Here is a 19,748-nt window from a genome sequence, read left to right as displayed (position 1 = left end):
ATTACGGTTGACTAACTCCGTTATGAATTTTCCTCAGACCATGTAAGCCCTTTTTCAAAGTGTGATAATGAGAGCAGCGGTTGTTTCAATGTGCTCCGGAATTTGAGTTCTTCTGCATTTAAATATCCTCGAAGCGTGTCTATACATTAGTACCACTTTTCCATGAAATTGCTTCAGTTTGATGATCAGAAATGGTCTTCTGGTCTTGCTGTGGAGAGGTATATTTTTTGGACCTCGTCCAACGAAGCTGTAAACTTTTTTGACTTCGGTATACCGTTGCACCCATTTATTTATGCATGTCTTCGATATCTTCAAATATTTTGTTGCAGATACACGGCATATTTTTAGACCTATAGGGTGTGTACATAGGGGCTAGGTTAGGTTAGGTTGTAATGGTTGACCAGAAAGTGAGCCCACTTGGACGGTTCATCTTTTGTGATACCATTGCAAGGCGGAAAGGAGAAGTGTGGCTGGCTCGTCGGCTTCGCAGTTTTCAGCAGGTACCCAGATTATACTTATGTCGAAGAATTCTGATGCAATCGAAAGTGAGATCAGACATTCCTTCACCAGTTTCGAGTGCACCAAAGAGCCTAGTACCCTAATTGCCGCATAGCTATCGGAGTAAATATTTACCTTCTTAACAGTTATTACGCAAGTAAGCGGTTATCTCTCCTTGGACTACACCGCAGTGATCTGGTAACCTGAATTTGAGTTTGATGGAGAGCTCTTTGTAGAATACTACTCCTCATAACGGAACTCTATGTTTGAAATTTGCCGGTCACGCTTATACGTCGTCATCAATCAATCCATTTTGATTGAAAAATTAGTTCAATGGATGTCTTAGAAGGCTGACCTCGCCGTAACTCCAAAAAATATGTAAATATTTATGATTTTTTTTTTAAATAACTTTAACAATTTTAAGTAAAAATAAAGCAAAAAAAAAAACAAAAATGAAACTCAGTTTCTCACTCTCTTCAAATAACACCCAATATACAATTTCAAGCATGTTTGGATAAGAAATTTAACTTTTTTCATTAAATATTGCGTACGCATATCGGTAAATCAGTTAGTCAGTTAGTTCTTTACTACTTCAATGCTAACTATGTAATTGTTTTTAAACTTAAAAAATATAACAATCCATAAAACTATGATTAGTCTTGAATTTTTATAAAAAAGTTATATAAGTTAAATAAAATTAAATATTTTAGTATTCAAAAACATGGTGGACCACTTATTTATTGGGCTTAACATCTTCTGGACTCATATAAGAATATTTTTAGTAGTATTTAATAGTGTTATTGGTGTTGTAGTTCAAGTGTTTATACAATTCATATATATGCAGTAGAGATATACATTTTAAAGTCTGAAACAACTTTAGGTGGAACTGTAGGTTAGGTTGTCGGGTTTCACTTTCTATTTTGAACATTCAAACCGCTGTAAATGAGAAGAGAAAAGATTACTGGGTTGGTAAGTTGTGTATTGCAAAGAACTATTCAATTTGCTACAATACGCAAGTACATATGTAGGTGCTTAAGTAAATATGTATGTATGTATGTATGTATAGGTGAATGCATGCTTATGAGTGAAAGTGCTTCAAAGGGAATAGAAACATACCTACATATGTATATATGTACGTAAATAATGGCATGCGGTATAGTGCTTTGAGTGATATTTTAGTAAAAGATTAGTGCGTCTTGAGTATGAAAGTTTCTTAGCCTAGACAGTGCGAGCCTACCACTGGAAATTATAGTCCCACTACGAGAACCACGTGCTATTTATATTACGAGTATGCAGTAATGTAAAAAGTTCCCAAAGTTTGTTTTTATGACTTTTCCAGTGAAATGAAAACTATTTCTAAAATTTTTCTGACTGCAATGCTCGGGCAATGGAATAAGTGCGCACGAGTCGGTCTGACTTGACGATTTCTATGATTTAATCAATATTTTCGTCGATTTGCCCAACAAAGCGTGCCCGATCCTCGACGCCCTTTGCCAAGAGAATGGAATCGGTCGAGACACCCCTTTTCAATTGCATTTTTTTGCTGTTTGCTTCAAATTTTCACCTTCGTCGTTGGTTGGTTGAAATAGTGATTCCTCCGGAATTCAACTAGCGCTTCCGCACTATTTTGTTGCCGCATCCTCGTTACCAACTCTTTAAACAGTTATTTACAGCATGACTATATCCAGTCGGAGCGGTTTAAGAACCTTATTAGATTGTTGAAGTCCGAGACTCTCGAACAGTGGTTTGCCCAGGGTTGACATTCACTCACATTCACAGAGGAAATGTTTGTTTTTGTTCTGCTTGTTTATAACTGTGACAGTGTATATTGTGAGGGATGCCCATTTTTGCTGCCCGACGGACCAAAAGCCAGTTATGACTGTCGTGAGTCTCTAGGCGTCCCGTCGTTTCACGTTTAGCCATGTTGAAGTTTGTTTGAGGCTAAGTGAGCGATAACGTTCTGCTATTTATGCATGTCGACTGGTCGCTCCATCTAAATTTGTATTCTTGATTGCACCCAGTGGTGTGAATACCGATTCGTCAAAGACGTTTGTCATGGCAGATCTCTTTCTTGTCAGTTTATCTGCTTTTTCATTACCTTCAATGTTCCGATGCCCCGGGACCCAGATTAAGGCAATGTTTTTGGTTAGGTAGTTTCGGTAGGCTATTCCCATTTTTTTCCACCAGTTTAGAGATTGTTGTAGCCGAGTGCCTCAATTGCAGCTTGGCTTTCTGAAAGAATAGCGATATTGCCTTGAAAGAGAAATCTACGATCAGTACCCAGTATGTTATATGATCGACAATTACTGGACCAGACTGTGTACAGACAGACAATAAACGACATTCGTCGGGAGACACTTACCACCTTCTTAAGGTTCTGACCGCCGAATGCCGTAATCGCAGTCCAACCACCGTCCATTGCAGACGAAGAGCTCCAGAGTGCCGCGCAACCTTGATACAATTACGTCTTGGATACTCTAGGAGGTTAAACTCCTACTTACCCAGAATTGACCCCGACATAAACATATGTCCAGCATATGAAGGCACCCCGCACGATATTAACCACCTTTTCACATGTCCCATCAAACCCACTCATCTAACACCCCTCTCCCTCTGTATCCAACCTGTGGAAACTGCAAGTTTCCTGGACCTACCGTTAGATGAGCTAGACAAAGACGACTGGTGATTTACACTACACTGACAAGGTTAAGTATACTGCTACAACAACAACAATCAGTAACCTACAAGCTTCCCCAATTGCCAGTACTTCCGCTTGAAAGACACTGCAGGCATTATGAAGACGCACACATTTTTCAATTCCAAGTCTATGAGAATATACATCTACTCCAGTATCACAACCCATTTTAGAGCCATCTATCATATATAGACTATAGCGCCGAAGTTATTTAGTGAGAATCCATTTCTCCATTCCTATTGAGAGGAACGATCTTTGTCGTAGTGGTACTGAGAAATCTATCGAATTTTCTCTTCGTTCTCCACTAGATCATTGTAATAGACAATTGGATCCACCAAACACAAACCAGTCAATGAATGAACTTTATTTGAAATATTGTTTCACCTTTAAATCGAAGCTGTATAAAAATCGTAAGATATGCCATGTTTCACAGTCGGTTTTATATTATTTTTATGAAGCTTAATCTGAGCCGAAGAGATTGAAGACGATTACCCCTGCCCAGAAATGGCGAGAAAAAAATTGAAAAAAATTAAAAGAAGTTTCATCAGCATAAGCATAGACGCTGGCGAGCATTGCCACATGTATGGTGATTTTTTTTTAAATATTTGCAATATTTTCTATTAGAAATTTTACTATTTTTCCTGGCGAGGGCGACTTGACTCAGTTGTGTTTTGTTTTTGCTTATGAAGGGCTTCTTTTGTGCACTTTGAATGCACGTAGAACCCGCCGCATTGTTTCGACCAAAATGATTTTCCAACTTCCTTTCTTTTGCCAGCTTGGGTGCCCATAACTTGGAATTTTATTTTTTGTTTATTATTACGTTTGTCACGTTCATTGAATATTTTATTTTGTCCATTTCGACCTTTATTTTATATCCGATTTTCATGAAGGAGGTGTTCACCGTAGTATTGTTGAAATTAACTATTTCAGCTGTGTTTTTCCACATTTTATATACATTTTTCCCAATCTAGATTCTTAAAGTGAGACATCGCTAAATAAGCTATGAGCCATTTGTATGAGCGTATTACATACATGATCACATTATACTTGGTCTTGCCAAAAATTCTGTGACAAACTATACGAGTACAACGCACACGGCGAGAATGGATTTCAATCAACTAAACCTAAACCATTTGCTTGAAATTATCACCCAATTTAGAAAAATATTTCTATGGTATAAGGATTTTATATTTTTTTAACAAACACACTTTACATATCATGTATGTCTACACACCTATGTACATACATACTTTCACATACATACAACTAAGTATTATCCTGAGCACGATTATGTGACAATAGGTATATACACACATATATACTGTAATTGTACTCTTCAGAGGTCAAAAAGTGAGATTGAAAACAGACCACAAGCAAAGCAGCGCGGCGTCGATGCACACATAAACATATATACATACATACTTATATAATAATACCTACATATTTACATAGATACCCATGCATATGCGCTTATCCACTGAATCCCACCGAGCGACCACAAGTGATTCACTAGAAAAACAAACCACAAGCAGCACCTAAGTCACATTAACAATGCAATTCCAGAGAGGCGGCTCAAGAAGTCGAAGAAGAAATGGCTCAAAAGCCACATGGGGCACGATCCAGATGCAATGAGACGCATATAAATGTGAAATGAAATGAAAATGCATAAACTATATAAGTAGAGATGTATGTACATATGTATGTACGTATGTATGCGATGTAAAGGAAATATTTTACATTTGTATATGGAGATTGAACGCATTTTTACATTTCGCATAATATGATCGTGGTAATTTTTTGCATTCCTATTTGATTTTTATTTTTATTTTTTTTTGTTGCAATCGAAAGTGGTATCGAATTACATTTTACACACAATGAATTTAAATTTCAATTTTTGCTGCTACATTAAACTCCAACATGCGCTACATGCATATGCATGTATGGGTGAGTATGTGTAAATATGCATGTAGGTAGGCATCGCACAAAAATAAACGCAACGGTAAAGCGTGAATACGATCGGTTATTTGAAGAAGTTGCCACAGTGCCCCACAGTCAAGCAAAGTTGGAGCCAGCCGGCGGCGTTGTGTCCAAATGTAGTAATACTTATATATGTATGTACATATTTATAAATGCCGCAGCGACTCTTGCGACAATCACCAACATATTCACGCATACCTACAGTACTGGTGAAAATAATAGCACCAAAACAAGCAGCTCAGTGAAGCACGGAAAGCACTGCAGTGAAGAAAAATAAAGACAATTATTCAAAAAATGCTTGAGGAAGGCAAAACTTTCACCGAAATAAGCCGGTTACTAGGCTGCTCAATTAAAATGATTATTAATACCAAGAAATTTGTCCAAAAAGTAGAGCCTCGTGGACGAAAACCTATTATGCCGCCGTTACTAGTCAAGCGGTTAGTTAGAAAGAGCAAGAAGGAGCCATTCAAGCCAGCAACGGAGCTTAAAAAGGACCTAAATATTGCTGCATCTGTTGAAACCATTCGCTCTCGACTGAGAGAAAATAATTTGAACGCTTGTAGTCCGATAAAAGTTCCGCTTTTGACCATTAAACACCCAGCTAAACGGTTGAAATTTGCGAAGCAACACTCCAATTGGTCGGTGAAAAAGTGGAGAAGTATATTGTGGACAGATGAGAGCAAAATCGTGTTGTATGGAGGGACTGGTGCTCGTAGTTATGTTAGGAGACAACCAAATGAAGAATATAAAACGATGTACATGAAAAAAACATTAAACACGGGAGTTCCAGTATTATGATATGGGCGCGCTTATCCGAGTAGGTCCGATTCATTGGGTTAGAACGATCATGGATCAGCACCTCTACGTCAATATCCTGCCAAATGTAATGCATCCCCTGCAATGCCATTAAAATGGGTCTTCCAGTGGGACAATAACCCCAAGCACACGATCAAAAAGGCTAAAAATAGTTTGCGGACAACACCATCCACATCATGGAATGACCCTCACAGTCTCCAGATCTCAACTCAATTGAGAATTTGTGGACTGATGTTAAAAAGGCAGTTCACACTTGCAACCCAATGTGGCCCTTTGGATGGTTGTAAAGGAAAGTTGGGAGAGAATTCCGATTACTAAATGCCAAGATTTTGTGGATTCTATGTCAAGGCGCTGTGCGGCCGTAATTGCTAACAAAGCATTAACACACTAGATAAACAGCATATTTATGGATTAAAAGTACTTTTGTTTAACATTTTTAAGTTAATTTTTTGTTTTCGCCATTGTGATTGAAATAGAGCTATTTTTGTTACATCCTTAATTTGACTGAAATAACTTATTAAGTGAATATATTATTTTGAAATGTGCAAGAAATATGGGGTATTTTCTTATTAAAAATATGTTGATAGATTAATTGATTATGTGAAATTATTTTATGTTCAAAAAATTTAGTTCTTTTCAAACTTTTGAATTTGAATTTCGCAACATCCTATGGTGCTATTATTTTCACCGCAGCTGTATGCCTATACCCATGTATGAATGTGTGCACGAGCATATGCATTTGTAATTGTGGTGATGCGTGTTTTTGGATAGACTGATAGCTTCATGAGCACTTGTGCAGATGCCTATGCGTGTGGCTTAAAAATTCATCTTTAAAAGAGTGTTGTGTTTTGTAGTTTTTAGTTTTTTGTTGGTTTTACTCTGAAACTGTCGTAAAGTCATAGTCGTGAAGGGAATACTTATTCATACACATGTACATTGTGTTATATTTAGCAATTGTAGCAAGCATTTGCGTGATATTCCGAATAATGTGGATTCCAGGGATGCTGCATACGTATAAGTAAATACATACGAGAATACATAGTACGTATTTGTACCGGTGTATGTATGGCATATAATATAAATATAGTAAGTGCGACTACAACAAAAAGGTGTATGCAATTTTTTTTAAATTATTATTAGAGCTTTTCAGCTATACCTGGCGATGATATTTTTGCAAGTGCCGCATTGGAGTTTATTCATGAATAGAAGTTTCATCACCATAAGCATATACACTGGCGAGCATTACCAGATGTATGGTGATTTTTTTAATATTTGCGATGTTTTTCGAATTAAAATTTTACTATTATTTAGAAAAAGCGTACTGCTCATGCTTTAAACAAAACCATATAAACAAAACGTTCGCACTTCATATAAAATTTAGAAAAATTAAATACAAATACATGGGTATGTAGTAACACGGCTCATAAAATCTTAGAAAGTAACTGCAAGTTTCAAGCGTCCAAAAAATCGCGTTGATTTTTAATAATTTTGTTTCTGGTGTCTCTTGCAGTGTTTTTTCATAGATTATTATGATTATTTCTTTATTAAATCTAAAGTAATATGTTTACAGCATAAGCTACCAGGGCTAGATTTGTGGGGGTTGGACAAGTCCAAGTACTCAGTCAGGAAGACTATTGTACTACACCCGGATGGATTACAGTAGAAGGAATAGAGAGATAGGATAGATACGGAATGGACGGAGAAATTGGTTGGAGGTCATTCTTCCGCGAATCTTCTGGATTCGTTGATGAATCTTAAGTGATTTGGAAGTGGAAGAGTATGAACTTTGTCTATGCTTAGAACCTCGCACTCCAACAGCCTAAGTCTGATTCTAGAGAACGCCGGACAGCTGCAGAAAAAATGCCCCGCAGTGTCCTCATTTTCACGACAAGATAGGCATATTGGGTCGTTAATGATTCCCATGCTAGCCATATGCAGACCGCGTTGTGCCCTGTGATTACACTTACCAGTACTTCAGGTCCTCCTAATTTTTAGGAGAAAGGTCGCTGATTTCCTGTTTAGTTCTTTCACAAAGCACTTAGCCACTCTGCAAGAGCCCAACTCAGACCAACCTCTTATATGGGTAGACCTCATGAAGTCGTTAACTCATAGTTAAACCGATGCAGTATTGACCTCTAGGAAGGATTGAGGGTACAGTGTGTGCTTACAGAGCCTTCATTAGTCAATTTATCAGCCAACTCGTTCCTTGTAATACCGCAGTGTCCAGGCACCCAAATAAGGCATACTTTGTTGTGTTTTGCAACACTGTTCAGTTTTGTCTTACATTCACCGACTAATTTTGAAAAGCAGCGTGGGTTAGCAAGGGCTCTGAGAGCAACGTGACTGTCACTACAAATCCCAATACTATTACCCGGCCACTTTTTCTCAATTAGCCAGTATGCTATATTCAAGATAGCATAGAAGAATACCGTATCCATCTGTTCTGTAGCGTAGGAGTACTTAGTGTCTTCGTCTACCATCGTTGGTTTTGTATCCGTCGGTGTAGAAAGTTGCTGAAATCCCTTGAATAGGTTCTCTGGACTTAACCATTGATCTCTAACTGGGACTAAAATGTCATACTTCCTACCGAAGGTAATGTCGGGTGCCTCACGTTGTCCACTGACATCGAGAACAGTGTGCACCGATCCGACAACTGGTGGTAAATCTGACAGTGGCCAGTGTTTTCTTCGTTTCCCCCGACTCCTTTTGACTTGAGTTTGTACGCCGCCTGCATTGCTTCCTTCCGGATTTGAAGATCTAGAGGTTGCAAGTTCAGGATGGCATTAAGGGCATCGTCAGATGTTGTACTCATAGCACCTGTGATACCCAATCACAAACTTCTCTGTAGTCTACTTAGGGGTTTTACTCTGGAGTTAACTATAGTAGCCTTCCACCAGACTACGGATGCGTACGTGATATTGGGTCTAAACAGGGTGATGTACAACTAGGGTACTATCGCCGGTCTTAGACCCCATGTCTTGCCAAAGGTTTTCTTACACTGCCAGAAGACTTTAGTGTTCGAGAGACCTTCTGCTCGATGTGCGTCTTCCAGGTCATCTTACAAGGGGGTTTTTTCATATAACAGGTGCAATTTATAAAAACCGGTATTGATTTTGTTTATAAATGGTCCGCAGCATCTGCTTTCACAAGAAATTAATTTTTGCATACGAAAACAACACTTTGATTAAATAAAGAAATAAGTTCAAATCACAAAAATAATAGTAAAAAATATTAAATAGCGATAGCACGTCTATTTTAATTTAATTTATATCAAGTATTGTAAACTTTAACTTTTCTTGATCCATTCTGCGATCAGTCCTTGGAGACTCCAATACACCTTGAATGTAGCGCTATAGCGCGGAAAAAGGCATCTTGGCCACTCGCAGCGAGAAGAAAGGCACATACGCTCAGTCCAACTCTGCTTTATCTTAAGTTTACTAAGGGAACTGGCTTTGGAATTAGGTACTGTGATGAGTAGAGGGCACAAAAGACCATGCGGTCGAAGTGCAAGCCTTAAACCAAACCTAATCTAATCTAAATATCAAGCGCATTTTTTGTTCAACAGATATTTTTCCCCATTCCCTGAAGATCGTTTCTTTAAGGTAGCCTGTTGAAGTAATTTCATGTTTCCGGGTAGCCCGCTCCAAATCTGTATTAAAGACTGGAGCGGCTTTTGCAATATCTTTGGGATGTTACACAATATCCACAGTCCGGCTATTTGGTCTGTACGCTTCGGTTAGTTGCCTTGTAGCCATAACGACCCGAAAGTCTAAGCTGGTCAGCACTAGCATTTATATTATCCTTTAATATTTGGATGTTTAGTCAGCGGCGCATTTTGTTAGTACATAACCACAACATTGCATTATAACCTTCCTGAGACAAGAGTACGGGTCAATAAACAGCTATCACAGAGACGCAATTGTCTCCTACTCTTCGTTATAAGGCAATAAACCATCTTGATCAGAAAGATCCTGGAATAACTGCCAGGTAGCGCTCTGAGTCAACTGATTCGAGTTTTGTTTTGTTTTTGTTTTTTCTTTTGTTAGGTTGCCACATTCTACATTTTTAAAAGTTACGTCGTCTTGAGTAAATCTAATATACCTCTTCACGTTTTTTCGATATTTTACAGTTTTAAAAGTGGACTTGAATTTGTAACAACGAGTTTGCATTAAATTTTCCGTTAAAAATGGGTTCAATGTTTCGAAAACCTTAGAAATGTTGGGAAACTGTTTCGTTAATGATACTTCAAAGAACACGACCCTTTAGGAGTGGTATGAACGCTTCAGAAGAGATCGTGAGCCCATCGTGGATGACGACCGCAGGGGGGAGGCCGTCGACATCGGAAACTGATGAAAACATCAATAAAGTCAAAGAATAGTTGATCAAAGACCGCAAATTAACCATCAAAGAGCTAACAAAGGACTTAAATATTGTATATGGATCCATTCAGGGCATTGTAGTTAATAATTTGGGTTTGCGCTGTGTTACTGCAAAGTTGTTGCAAAGGATCTGAATTTCATGCAAAAATGGGATCGCGCTGATATCGCCAAATTCATCATTACTAAGGCTGAATCGACCCAACATTCATCAAACGCAGCTTTACTGGAGACGAGATGTGGCATTGGTACGACAAATAATCCAGACCTCAGGCGCAACAGCCATCCAATTCATCTGATATAGCTCTCTGCGATTTTTTCTGTTTGATAGAGTCAAAAACCACTATGGAGAACGTGTTTTAATAGCCGGAAGGAAAAAACGGAAAAATCTAAGATGACTCTGATAGACTAAGGAGTATTTCGAAAGCTATAACTTTTGAGGAATAAACTTGTATTTTGGATTTTTTGAACTGTGTTGCAATTTTTGCATCTACTGGTAATATTTTCTTGCATATGTTTTGTTGTTGTGCCGTAAAACTTTTCTTCAATGTTTCTTTTGTGATTGTTCACCACGATACTCTTCTTCTCGGTTCTCTACCTCGTATAACAATGGCTTACCGGTAGAGTTACAGCAATTGATGTCAGATTACATCTAATTATATTAGAATTTTTGTGTGAAGATGAATCACTAAGTTCCATGGGTGTGAAATAAATTGATTGCCATCCCAAATCTAACAATTTTTCTTTGAAGAAATATTTCTCAATAGAAGGCGCCTTAATTTTTTTTCAAATTTTTCAAATAGTTTTTTTCTGGTATCCATTTCAAGCAGATACCTCCACGAATTTTCGTGAAAATGGGAAAAGTGAATTTTGTGTGCTAGCTTTTCTGTGCTATATTTTGCACGGATACTCTCTCCCGCAAATCAAACAAATGCTTTCAAAAGGGTTACGGAAGCATTTCACCTTTTATTGGAACCATCCATCCACCACTGGCTTACTCAATTGCGGTGAGATTACAATAGCACAAGGGATGCCCCCAGCACTTGTCGCTCAATTGAATTCACCTCCGTCAGTATGGGTTCATAAGATCCACAGCAAGATATTGATGAACATGAGAGAGGTCTGCCGTGTCTGCTCATAATTCCGAACAATCACAATAATTTAACAGTTTCAATGAATGGGTTTCTTGGCCAACGAGGCTATGAAGACAGTTTTTGAGATACCCGTGATGGCATTCTCATCCATAGGAAGTTAAAACGAAAAGCGCATATTATTCATAGCTGATAGATCGACTCTATCTCGATTTGTGGGGAAAAGTTTAACCCCTGGCATGAAATATTCAATGATAAAAAAGTTTTTTCTAACCGCGGCCATTATTCGGCAGGTAATAACAAATTTCTTAATGCATTTCTGTCATGAAACAGTTTCCATAAAAAACATCTACCGGCTGGAGGCGGCATAAAACTGTAGGTACTTCTTTTGTGAAAAAACATCAAAGCGCACCCCACAAATAGGAGGACGAACTCGGCCAAACACCAACACAAATATCAGCGCCAATTATATGTTCCTTATAGTTTATCACACCGGCGCACAAATATACTGTATTCCTGATGATGAATTTTTACTCGTATGCATTTGGTTGCTCATTCCACTACAATTTTGGCGGTTTCTACTATTTTTGCTTTCAAAATAGAATGGTCCTTAATTCAATTTTAAGGCATCTACCTGTATAGATATAAATTAATAATGTGCATACACACAAATGTTTACACATAAAATGACGGCAGCAAGAGTTTGCTGGAAAACATATAGAATGTATGCGAGAAAATGGAGAAAAATCATGGGATCATGCATTAAAACTTTAATCAGATATAAACACAAATGAAACACATAATGCAAATGTATGTAATATACTCGTATGTGTGAATACGATTATGAAATGGAATGCGAATAATAAACAAAGAGTGCAGATATGCATGTGATATACCTATATACACATACAGTCAGCCCAAAACGTCTTGATACAATTATTTCTTTTATCATACAATATTCACAAAGTTTCTCATGCTAAATTTTTTCGTTCATTTTGTATCAAAATATGGTTTTTAATATAATAAAAGCAGCATAAATCTAAATTACAAACTCTGTCCAAAATTCCAAAACCTTCATGAAATTTTCCTAACAATTTCGAATTTTTTACTAAGAATTATACATTTTTTTCTTGGTATGGAATTTTATAAACATAACTGGCGTTTACACTCATTTTCGGTGGTTGGCCGAGCTCCTCCTCCCATTTGCGGCTTGCGTCTTGATCTTGTTCCATAAATAGAGGGATCTACAGTATTTAGCCGACTCCGAACGGCAAATAATTTTTTATGAAGAGGTTTGTCATGGCAAAAATACGCTCGGAGGTTTGCCATTGCCTGCCGAGAGGCGACCGCTAAAACTTTTTATTCATTTTGGTATTTCACCGAGAGTCGAATCTATGTTCTCTCTGAATTCCGAATGGTAGTCACGCACTAATCCATTCAGCTATGGTAGCCGTTTTATAGCTCATATAATTGTAATGCAACAAAGTGCAAGTTTGACGTTACTGGGAGTTTCCGTGGATTTTTAATAGTTTTTCCGCTCACGCTCACTGCGTTCTTTCATTTCAAACGTTGAGGCGTTTTTTGTGGTAATGTTATTTATATAAGTAGTTTGAAACTCTATAATATGTTACTTTTGCTGTAGTATGAACTATATTTTCATACAAATTGACCGAAAAAAATTGGCTTGAAAAACAAATGTGATATTGTAGAAAAACTCGCTGTGCCCAAACTTTTTTGACTCACTGTGTGCATTAAATGAAAATCAATACATTTATATATATACATATTCATATGGAAGAGCGCCAAGTGCGCGAAAATAATTATTTAAAGGTAAACATTCGATTTGGAAATAATTACGAGCATGAATTAAAATTTTTATGACTATATAAAATGATTGTGTGTGTACAAGCACATACATGTACATATGTATGAATGCATGTTTAATTCTTTTTTTTTCTAAATTTACATACCTGTCTGTTTAACGGACATTGGTGAACCATTCGATAGACTGGTCTGCTTTGGTGCTGGAGAAACGCTAATCCTGCTGCCATTAAAGTTACTGCCTGAGCTGGTGGTGGTGGTAGTGGTTGCTTTGAAGGTAGTACCAAAGCCACAACCGCTGTCAACGCCGCTACTGCTATTGCTGCTGCTATTATCTATTGATGTAGCGCTGCCACTGGTTGGTGTCGTGGGCATGGTGGTGCTCCTAGCCGCTGGCACTGGCCCCTGTACGACGGGCGTGGTAGAACGTGAACGCGTCGTTTGTGAATGAGTGGAAATCGAATCAGATCTCTGTCTGTCTGCGTCCGATCCATAATCTGAGATGGCCACCGTTTTGTTTGAAACATACCTAATCGACTCAATAGTGGTTTCCCATTTTTGATACGTATTGATAGTGTCGTTCTTGAGGTTGCGCGTAGATGGTAGGCGTACGGGTGAATAGTGCAACGAAGTGGTGGAGGTGGCCGAGCCAAGTGGAGAGGAGCCACCCAGTGAATGGCCTGAAGACGAAGATAATGATTCGGATTTGTGAATTGTGTGTAGTACTTCACGTTGAGGTGATGGCGAGTGTGCCTTGTTATGACAGGCGCCTGCTTCATGCGTTTCACTCTTGGCCCGCTCTTGTCGGTTTTGTCCACTTTCAGTTACCTCCTCGGTAATCAGCAACGAATCGGTTTGTGTGCCCTGATCTGCAAATGCATTGTAATAGAAGGAAATGCCATTAGACAATTTGCAATTAGCGTTATTTGTAAATCTTGGGTGACATTTCCGCATGCAAAGAATGCTAATTTCACTAATTGTGCGCCATCTTAGGTTATCTGCAAAGTGGTTTGCCACTTAAATTGTATGAAATTTATATTTAATTGCGAAATCATTCACCGAAAATACGCCACTCACTAGCAATTAAAATTTAGTTTATAGTATGCAAAAAAACTGAAATGCCGAGGATTCAACGCAGATATTGAGCCTGCACAATTTTATGCCAACAAAATTAGCACGTTGCTTGGTGATTGCAAAAACAGAAAGAAAAAAGAGCGAAAGAATTGTGCGAAAATTTCGATAATTTACTTTTAGTACTCAACTTATATTTCTGGTATTTAGCTCATTCTTCAGTAATCCTTTTTGTACAGGGTGGTCAGATAGCAATGATAGTTTATTCAGTCAGTAATCAAGCCGCGTTTCATGGTTGCCGAACGTTCGGAAGTGATTTAAAATGTCGAAATTCCAGCACAGCTGTAAATACACAAGCCTAGATTTTGGCTGAAAGATCATTTTTTCGGGCGAGGAACATTTTTGGCTCAGCGGGTATGGCAACAAGCAAAATTGACATTATTGGAGCAAACAAAGTCCACAAGTGTTCGACCAAGTATCAATGCATACACAAATATTGACTGCTTGGTTCGGTTTTCATCGTACTCTATTTCTTTCTAGTTGAGAATGAAAACACTATTACTCTCAATGATCCTCTGTATAGAGTGATGTTAACCTACTTTTCGTGGCTACAGCTCCACAACATCGATATATTTGAGCTGTAGCTCCTACAAGACTGCATTACCTGCCATATAAGCGATGCAAAGCTAGTAGCTGTGAAGTCGAAATTGGGCGACTGGGTTATTTCACGCTGAGCATTCATCAATTAGGTGCCGCAATCATGCAACTGACACCACTCTATTTTAAGTGTGGCTACATCAAGTCCTCAATTTACGCTAATAAGGCAAGCACTTTAAAAAAACTTATCTGATCACCCTATATAATAAATAGTAGGTAAATATGCATACCGTAAAGGTGGCATGAACTTGTGACCCGGATCTAAGAAGGGATACTTCCAGCGAAAACGGTCATGCTAGTACAGGGTTTGATTGAAAAGTAATGAGCCTTATTTTTCTTAAGCAGTTTTATTAAACCTTTTGGCTTATACAACTAATATTCTTCAAAATAGGACCCTTGAGCGTCAATACACCGCTGGTAGCGGTCCTTCCACTGCACGAAACATTTTTTAAACTCATCCGCCGGAATCGCGTTCAATTCGGCTGTCACAGTTTTTGGATCGCCTCGATGGAGTCGAAACGCCTCCCATTCCGCTTTCTTTTCAGGCGCGGGAACAAGAAGAAGTTTGGAGGGGACAGATCTGGGCTGTAGGGATGGTGGGGAAGCACCGGAACCCCCATCTTGGCCAATGCAGAGGTGGAGAGGAAGGCGGTGTGCGCCGGCGCATTGTCGTGATGAAGGGTCCAATTGTTGACGAGGTCGGACCGAATCTGGGCGACGCGGTTTTTCAGCCGAAGGAGCACTTCTTTGTAAAATGCCGCGTTTACAGTGCTTCCTGGAGGTACAAACTCCTTGTGGACGATGCCTCGAGAGTCGAAAAAGATCCAGATCGCTGTTCGTCTTCGACGTCCTCTTGGCCTTCCTTGAACGATTTGTGCCACCGTTTTACCTGGGCACTGGACAGAGATTGGTCCCCGTAAGCCTCCTTGAGTAGCCCAATGGTTTCGGTACTCGTTTTACGCAAAATTTGATCGAGTAACGTTGCTCCAACGATCGCTGCATTTTTGCCACTGCAAAATCCACTTTTAAAACAGCTTTCACGCGCGGAGCGATGTTGACTGCACCGCTGTTGCCAGCGAACTGGGACTGGTTTCTAGTGGAAGGGGAAGGTCCAACGATCATTTTCCCCCACCAGCCGATTCGGTTGATCGCTTGGCAGACGCTCATTACTTTTCAATCAAACCCTGTAGTTACAGGGCCTGTATACTGGGTCGGTTTCAGAAACTAGACGATATTCTATTTCCTCTTGGATGTGTACACATAGTCTTGATTATGCACGTTCAGCAATACTGATACTCATTCCCACGTTCGCACGACAGTCGGTTCTAAGTAATCAGAACGACCCGGATTTATATCCGGCTAAGGACTGTTGCTGAAGTGCTGCATTATGCTGCTACAATAGCAAAAACATCCCAAATTGCAATAGTCGAAGGTATATTTTATTAGAGAATTATGGGTAACCTGCCGGCCTAAGAAAAGAAATAATTTGTTCTTGTTTTTACTACCTCTGGATTTACCATAATATGTAGCGATGTCAGGTACTGCCAGTTGATGTAGAATTCTACAGTATAATCATTAGAATATAGCCGGCAAAGTGTGCAGATACGAAGCCTTTATTAGTGTATTCGAAGTAGAGGCGCTGCGCTATCCACTTGGAAGAATTAAGAGAGTACTATGCATGCAATTCCCATGAGTGGCCTGATCAAGGTGACCCATGCATGTGTATTCTAATTATTGTATTTGCGAAATTCCAAATTACAAGCGGAAATCTCACTTTATACCCTCAAACATGCTTTTTTTCAATTTACACATTTGTTTTCAAAAATATTCATTCAAAAAAATTCATTTAAAAATTGCTGTTTTTGCACTTATCACGTATTTCGTACTCTATAATCAAGTGAAATATGTGCACAATCGAAAATGTTTATAAGTTTCAGCATAAACAATTCAAAAATAGCGGCCACCTAATCTTTTTGTATTTCATTTTCATTTGTCGATTGTATATATTATAATATTAAAAGTGCAAGATTCTAAAGAGAATTAATTGCAGAAAGGTGTTCAAGAAAAGACATGAACGAGGTGCTGCCAAGAAAACCAAATTTTTTTCGTGATAATGAAAGCAAATTGAATACTAATTAACCACAAACGACAAGTGATGGGGTTCTTTTGCGAAAATATGAATATTAATGGATATCGAAAAAGCCAGAAACATATGATGGCAATGTGCCGAAAATATGCTAGATGCAGCATTCAGTCCATACAGCCTTTTATTTTCAAATATATCCTGATCAGCCAATATTTCTCATACTACGGGTGGTTCAGAACAAAATAGTAAAGATGAAGTACTCAAGCAAAGGCTTTCACTTTTATACTACTTTTTCTCATTTCTTGTCATAACTTTTGAATTTTTTCGAATAAATACCGAGGTATCACCTGCCCGACTACTGCAGTGTTTTCAAGTTTAGCTCACAGTAGTTGCGCTCTGGTTTCCTGTTTATAGTAGACATTTTCAACTCGCAACCAGCATTCTGATTGGCGAATGATGCTGGTATTAAATTATTCGGCTGATCGAAGGCTGCGACTGAGTGCTGTCAAGTTTGAAGCGAAGTAGAAGTATACCTGGTAAATATGTCGCTGTTGAGTTGTTATGAAACACAATAGCGATGTAAAATATAAATACCTCACTTGAAAAATTGGGTTGACAGGAAATTCTATCGAGCAGGCAAGCAAAAGCGCAGGGCAATAAGAGCTGCAGAAAATAAAAGAAAGTCCAATATCCTCTTTTCCTTGAATCGGTATTTTTTCCAATAGGAGTTTTTTTTGACAGATCACACGTGACTAATTTCAAACTAAATACATAAGTTTTTCAGTATTTATAGAGATTTCATCACGTTTACAAATCGTACAACTGTATTACGAAAATCGACGATCTGTGAAAAGTGTTCATCGCGCGCTCAGGCCAACAGTGGTTTGATCACTAAGATCGTGTGATATCACAAATTTGGCTGGCGAAGAGTTCCGTGACGTGGCATCCCAAAATTTTATTTTTCCCCAAAGTTATTGTCCAAACCTAGTAATCTATATTCTTGGCGCAGTATCGTTCGCAAGGAGAGTTCTTCGAATGAGTTAGAAAGCTAATTGTAGAAGAATTTGGTGTTTATACTTTGCTGTCAACTAAACTGTTATAACAGGTATCATTTTTTTATATATAAAAGCGTACAATTGTTGGGATATTGGCCTTAGCAACCGCGCTGTTAGTTGTGCCTTTTCGAAACTGAATGAAGAAGCAACGCGAATGGGTCTGATGGTGAACAAGGACAACACGAAGTATCTCCTGTCATCAAAGAAACAGCCGGCGCACTCACATGTCGGCATCCGCCTCACTGTTGACGGTTATGATTTCGGTGTTGGAAAAGACTTCGTTTTTTTTAGGAACAAGCATTAACACCGTTAATAATGCCAGCCTTGAAATCCAACAAGTGCTACTTTGGACTAAGTAGGCAATTGAGTAGTAAATTCCTCTATCGACGAATAAAATTAACACTATATTAGGCTCCCATCTTGCCTTAATAACGGCGAGGGTCGCAGGCGACGAAACGATGAGTTGTATGAGCTTTTCGACGACATGGACATAGTGCAGCGAATAAAGATCCACCGGCTACGGAAGGTTCTCTCTGCGTTGGAAAGATTAGGTCGAGAAGAACTTGGTTTCACTTGGTGCCGGTTATCACGAGAAAGAAACGACTGGCGCGCTTTGTTGTAGATCGCGTAAGCGATTATCGCGCCAATAAAGGTTAAACAAGAGAAACAAAATCCTGACTATCTGTATATTTAAACATGACTACTACCCAAATAATAATATACTCGTACACACTTATCGATGTATCTTCACATTCACATTTTATAGCAATTTAGAAATGTTCTATACTAAACTAAGAGAGCTTCTAAAAACACAATTGAATAATAAAAATAATAAAAGTATTTTTTGTTAACAATTGTGTTAAACAGATATTTTGACAATTAAATTGTGTAATTTGTACTTATTTATGTACATACATATAAGCAAATACGTGTATAAAGTACTTGTTTTGTATGCCTTCATTATTGCTGACGGATAACAAACGATCGGACATAAAAGCTGCAATTTAACATTTCGAAATTTGGGTACGCACCAATTTTTTTTAAATACAAGTGGGCATTTTTAAGAGTAATTTTTAATCTTTGCTAGTCACGTAAATGTACATATGTATGTATGTATGTAATGTAAAGCGATTTCTTTATTGGCCTTTGGCTTCAAAGACGCAGACATAATGAATATATTTTCTTGCCTTCAAAAATAAATAAGAATTTAAAAAATGCCGCTCAATCCATGTATTGTGCGAAGATATTGTAAAATCTGCGCCATTTCACAAAATTATACTCATTCATATGTATGCATGTGTGTGTGTATGTATGTAGAAATTGTAATTTTCGGTATACTTGTCTTTATTTTTATGTTACATATGTGTGGCAAGGCTGTTGTTTTGTGATAAATTTTCTTCACTATCATCCACCCGCAACGACCATCAAGGAGTGTGAGGAATGCATATATATTCATATATATGTAAGTATGTTTGTACAATCCCTGCAGTCAAAACCTACTTGTTCCGCACTACCTTACAACCAGTTCGCTTTGCAGCCAAACAAGTACTTCGATCTTATATATTTTTTTAATGCTAACAATGTTATGTTAGGTTAGGTTGAAGC

General features: G+C 38.2%; 1 protein-coding gene across 3 annotated transcripts in view; it reads right to left on the bottom strand.

The window, feature by feature from the left end:
- Window positions 1–1,201: 1,201 nt before the first annotated feature.
- The window catches only part of LOC128859650 (muscle M-line assembly protein unc-89), a 237,055-nt gene continuing 218,508 nt past the window's right edge, over window positions 1,202–19,748 (bottom strand). For 2 of the 3 annotated variants that reach the window (XM_054096630.1, XM_054096633.1), the window contains 2 exons: window positions 13,424–14,143; window positions 1,202–1,434 (listed from right to left, as the gene is read on the bottom strand). In XM_054096630.1, the coding sequence (XP_053952605.1) occupies window positions 1,427–1,434; window positions 13,424–14,143 (728 nt within the window). In that variant the 3' untranslated portion in view covers window positions 1,202–1,426. The remainder of the gene's footprint in view (window positions 1,435–13,423; window positions 14,144–19,748) is intronic. The other variant, XM_054096637.1, reaches the window with a different exon arrangement.

This window comes from Anastrepha ludens, chromosome 4 (genome assembly GCF_028408465.1).
Source record: "Anastrepha ludens isolate Willacy chromosome 4, idAnaLude1.1, whole genome shotgun sequence".
In the NCBI taxonomy this organism is placed as follows: Eukaryota; Metazoa; Arthropoda; class Insecta; order Diptera; family Tephritidae; genus Anastrepha; species Anastrepha ludens.
Note: the sequence above shows the minus strand (reverse complement) of the source record. Positions and strands in the feature narration are given on the sequence as shown.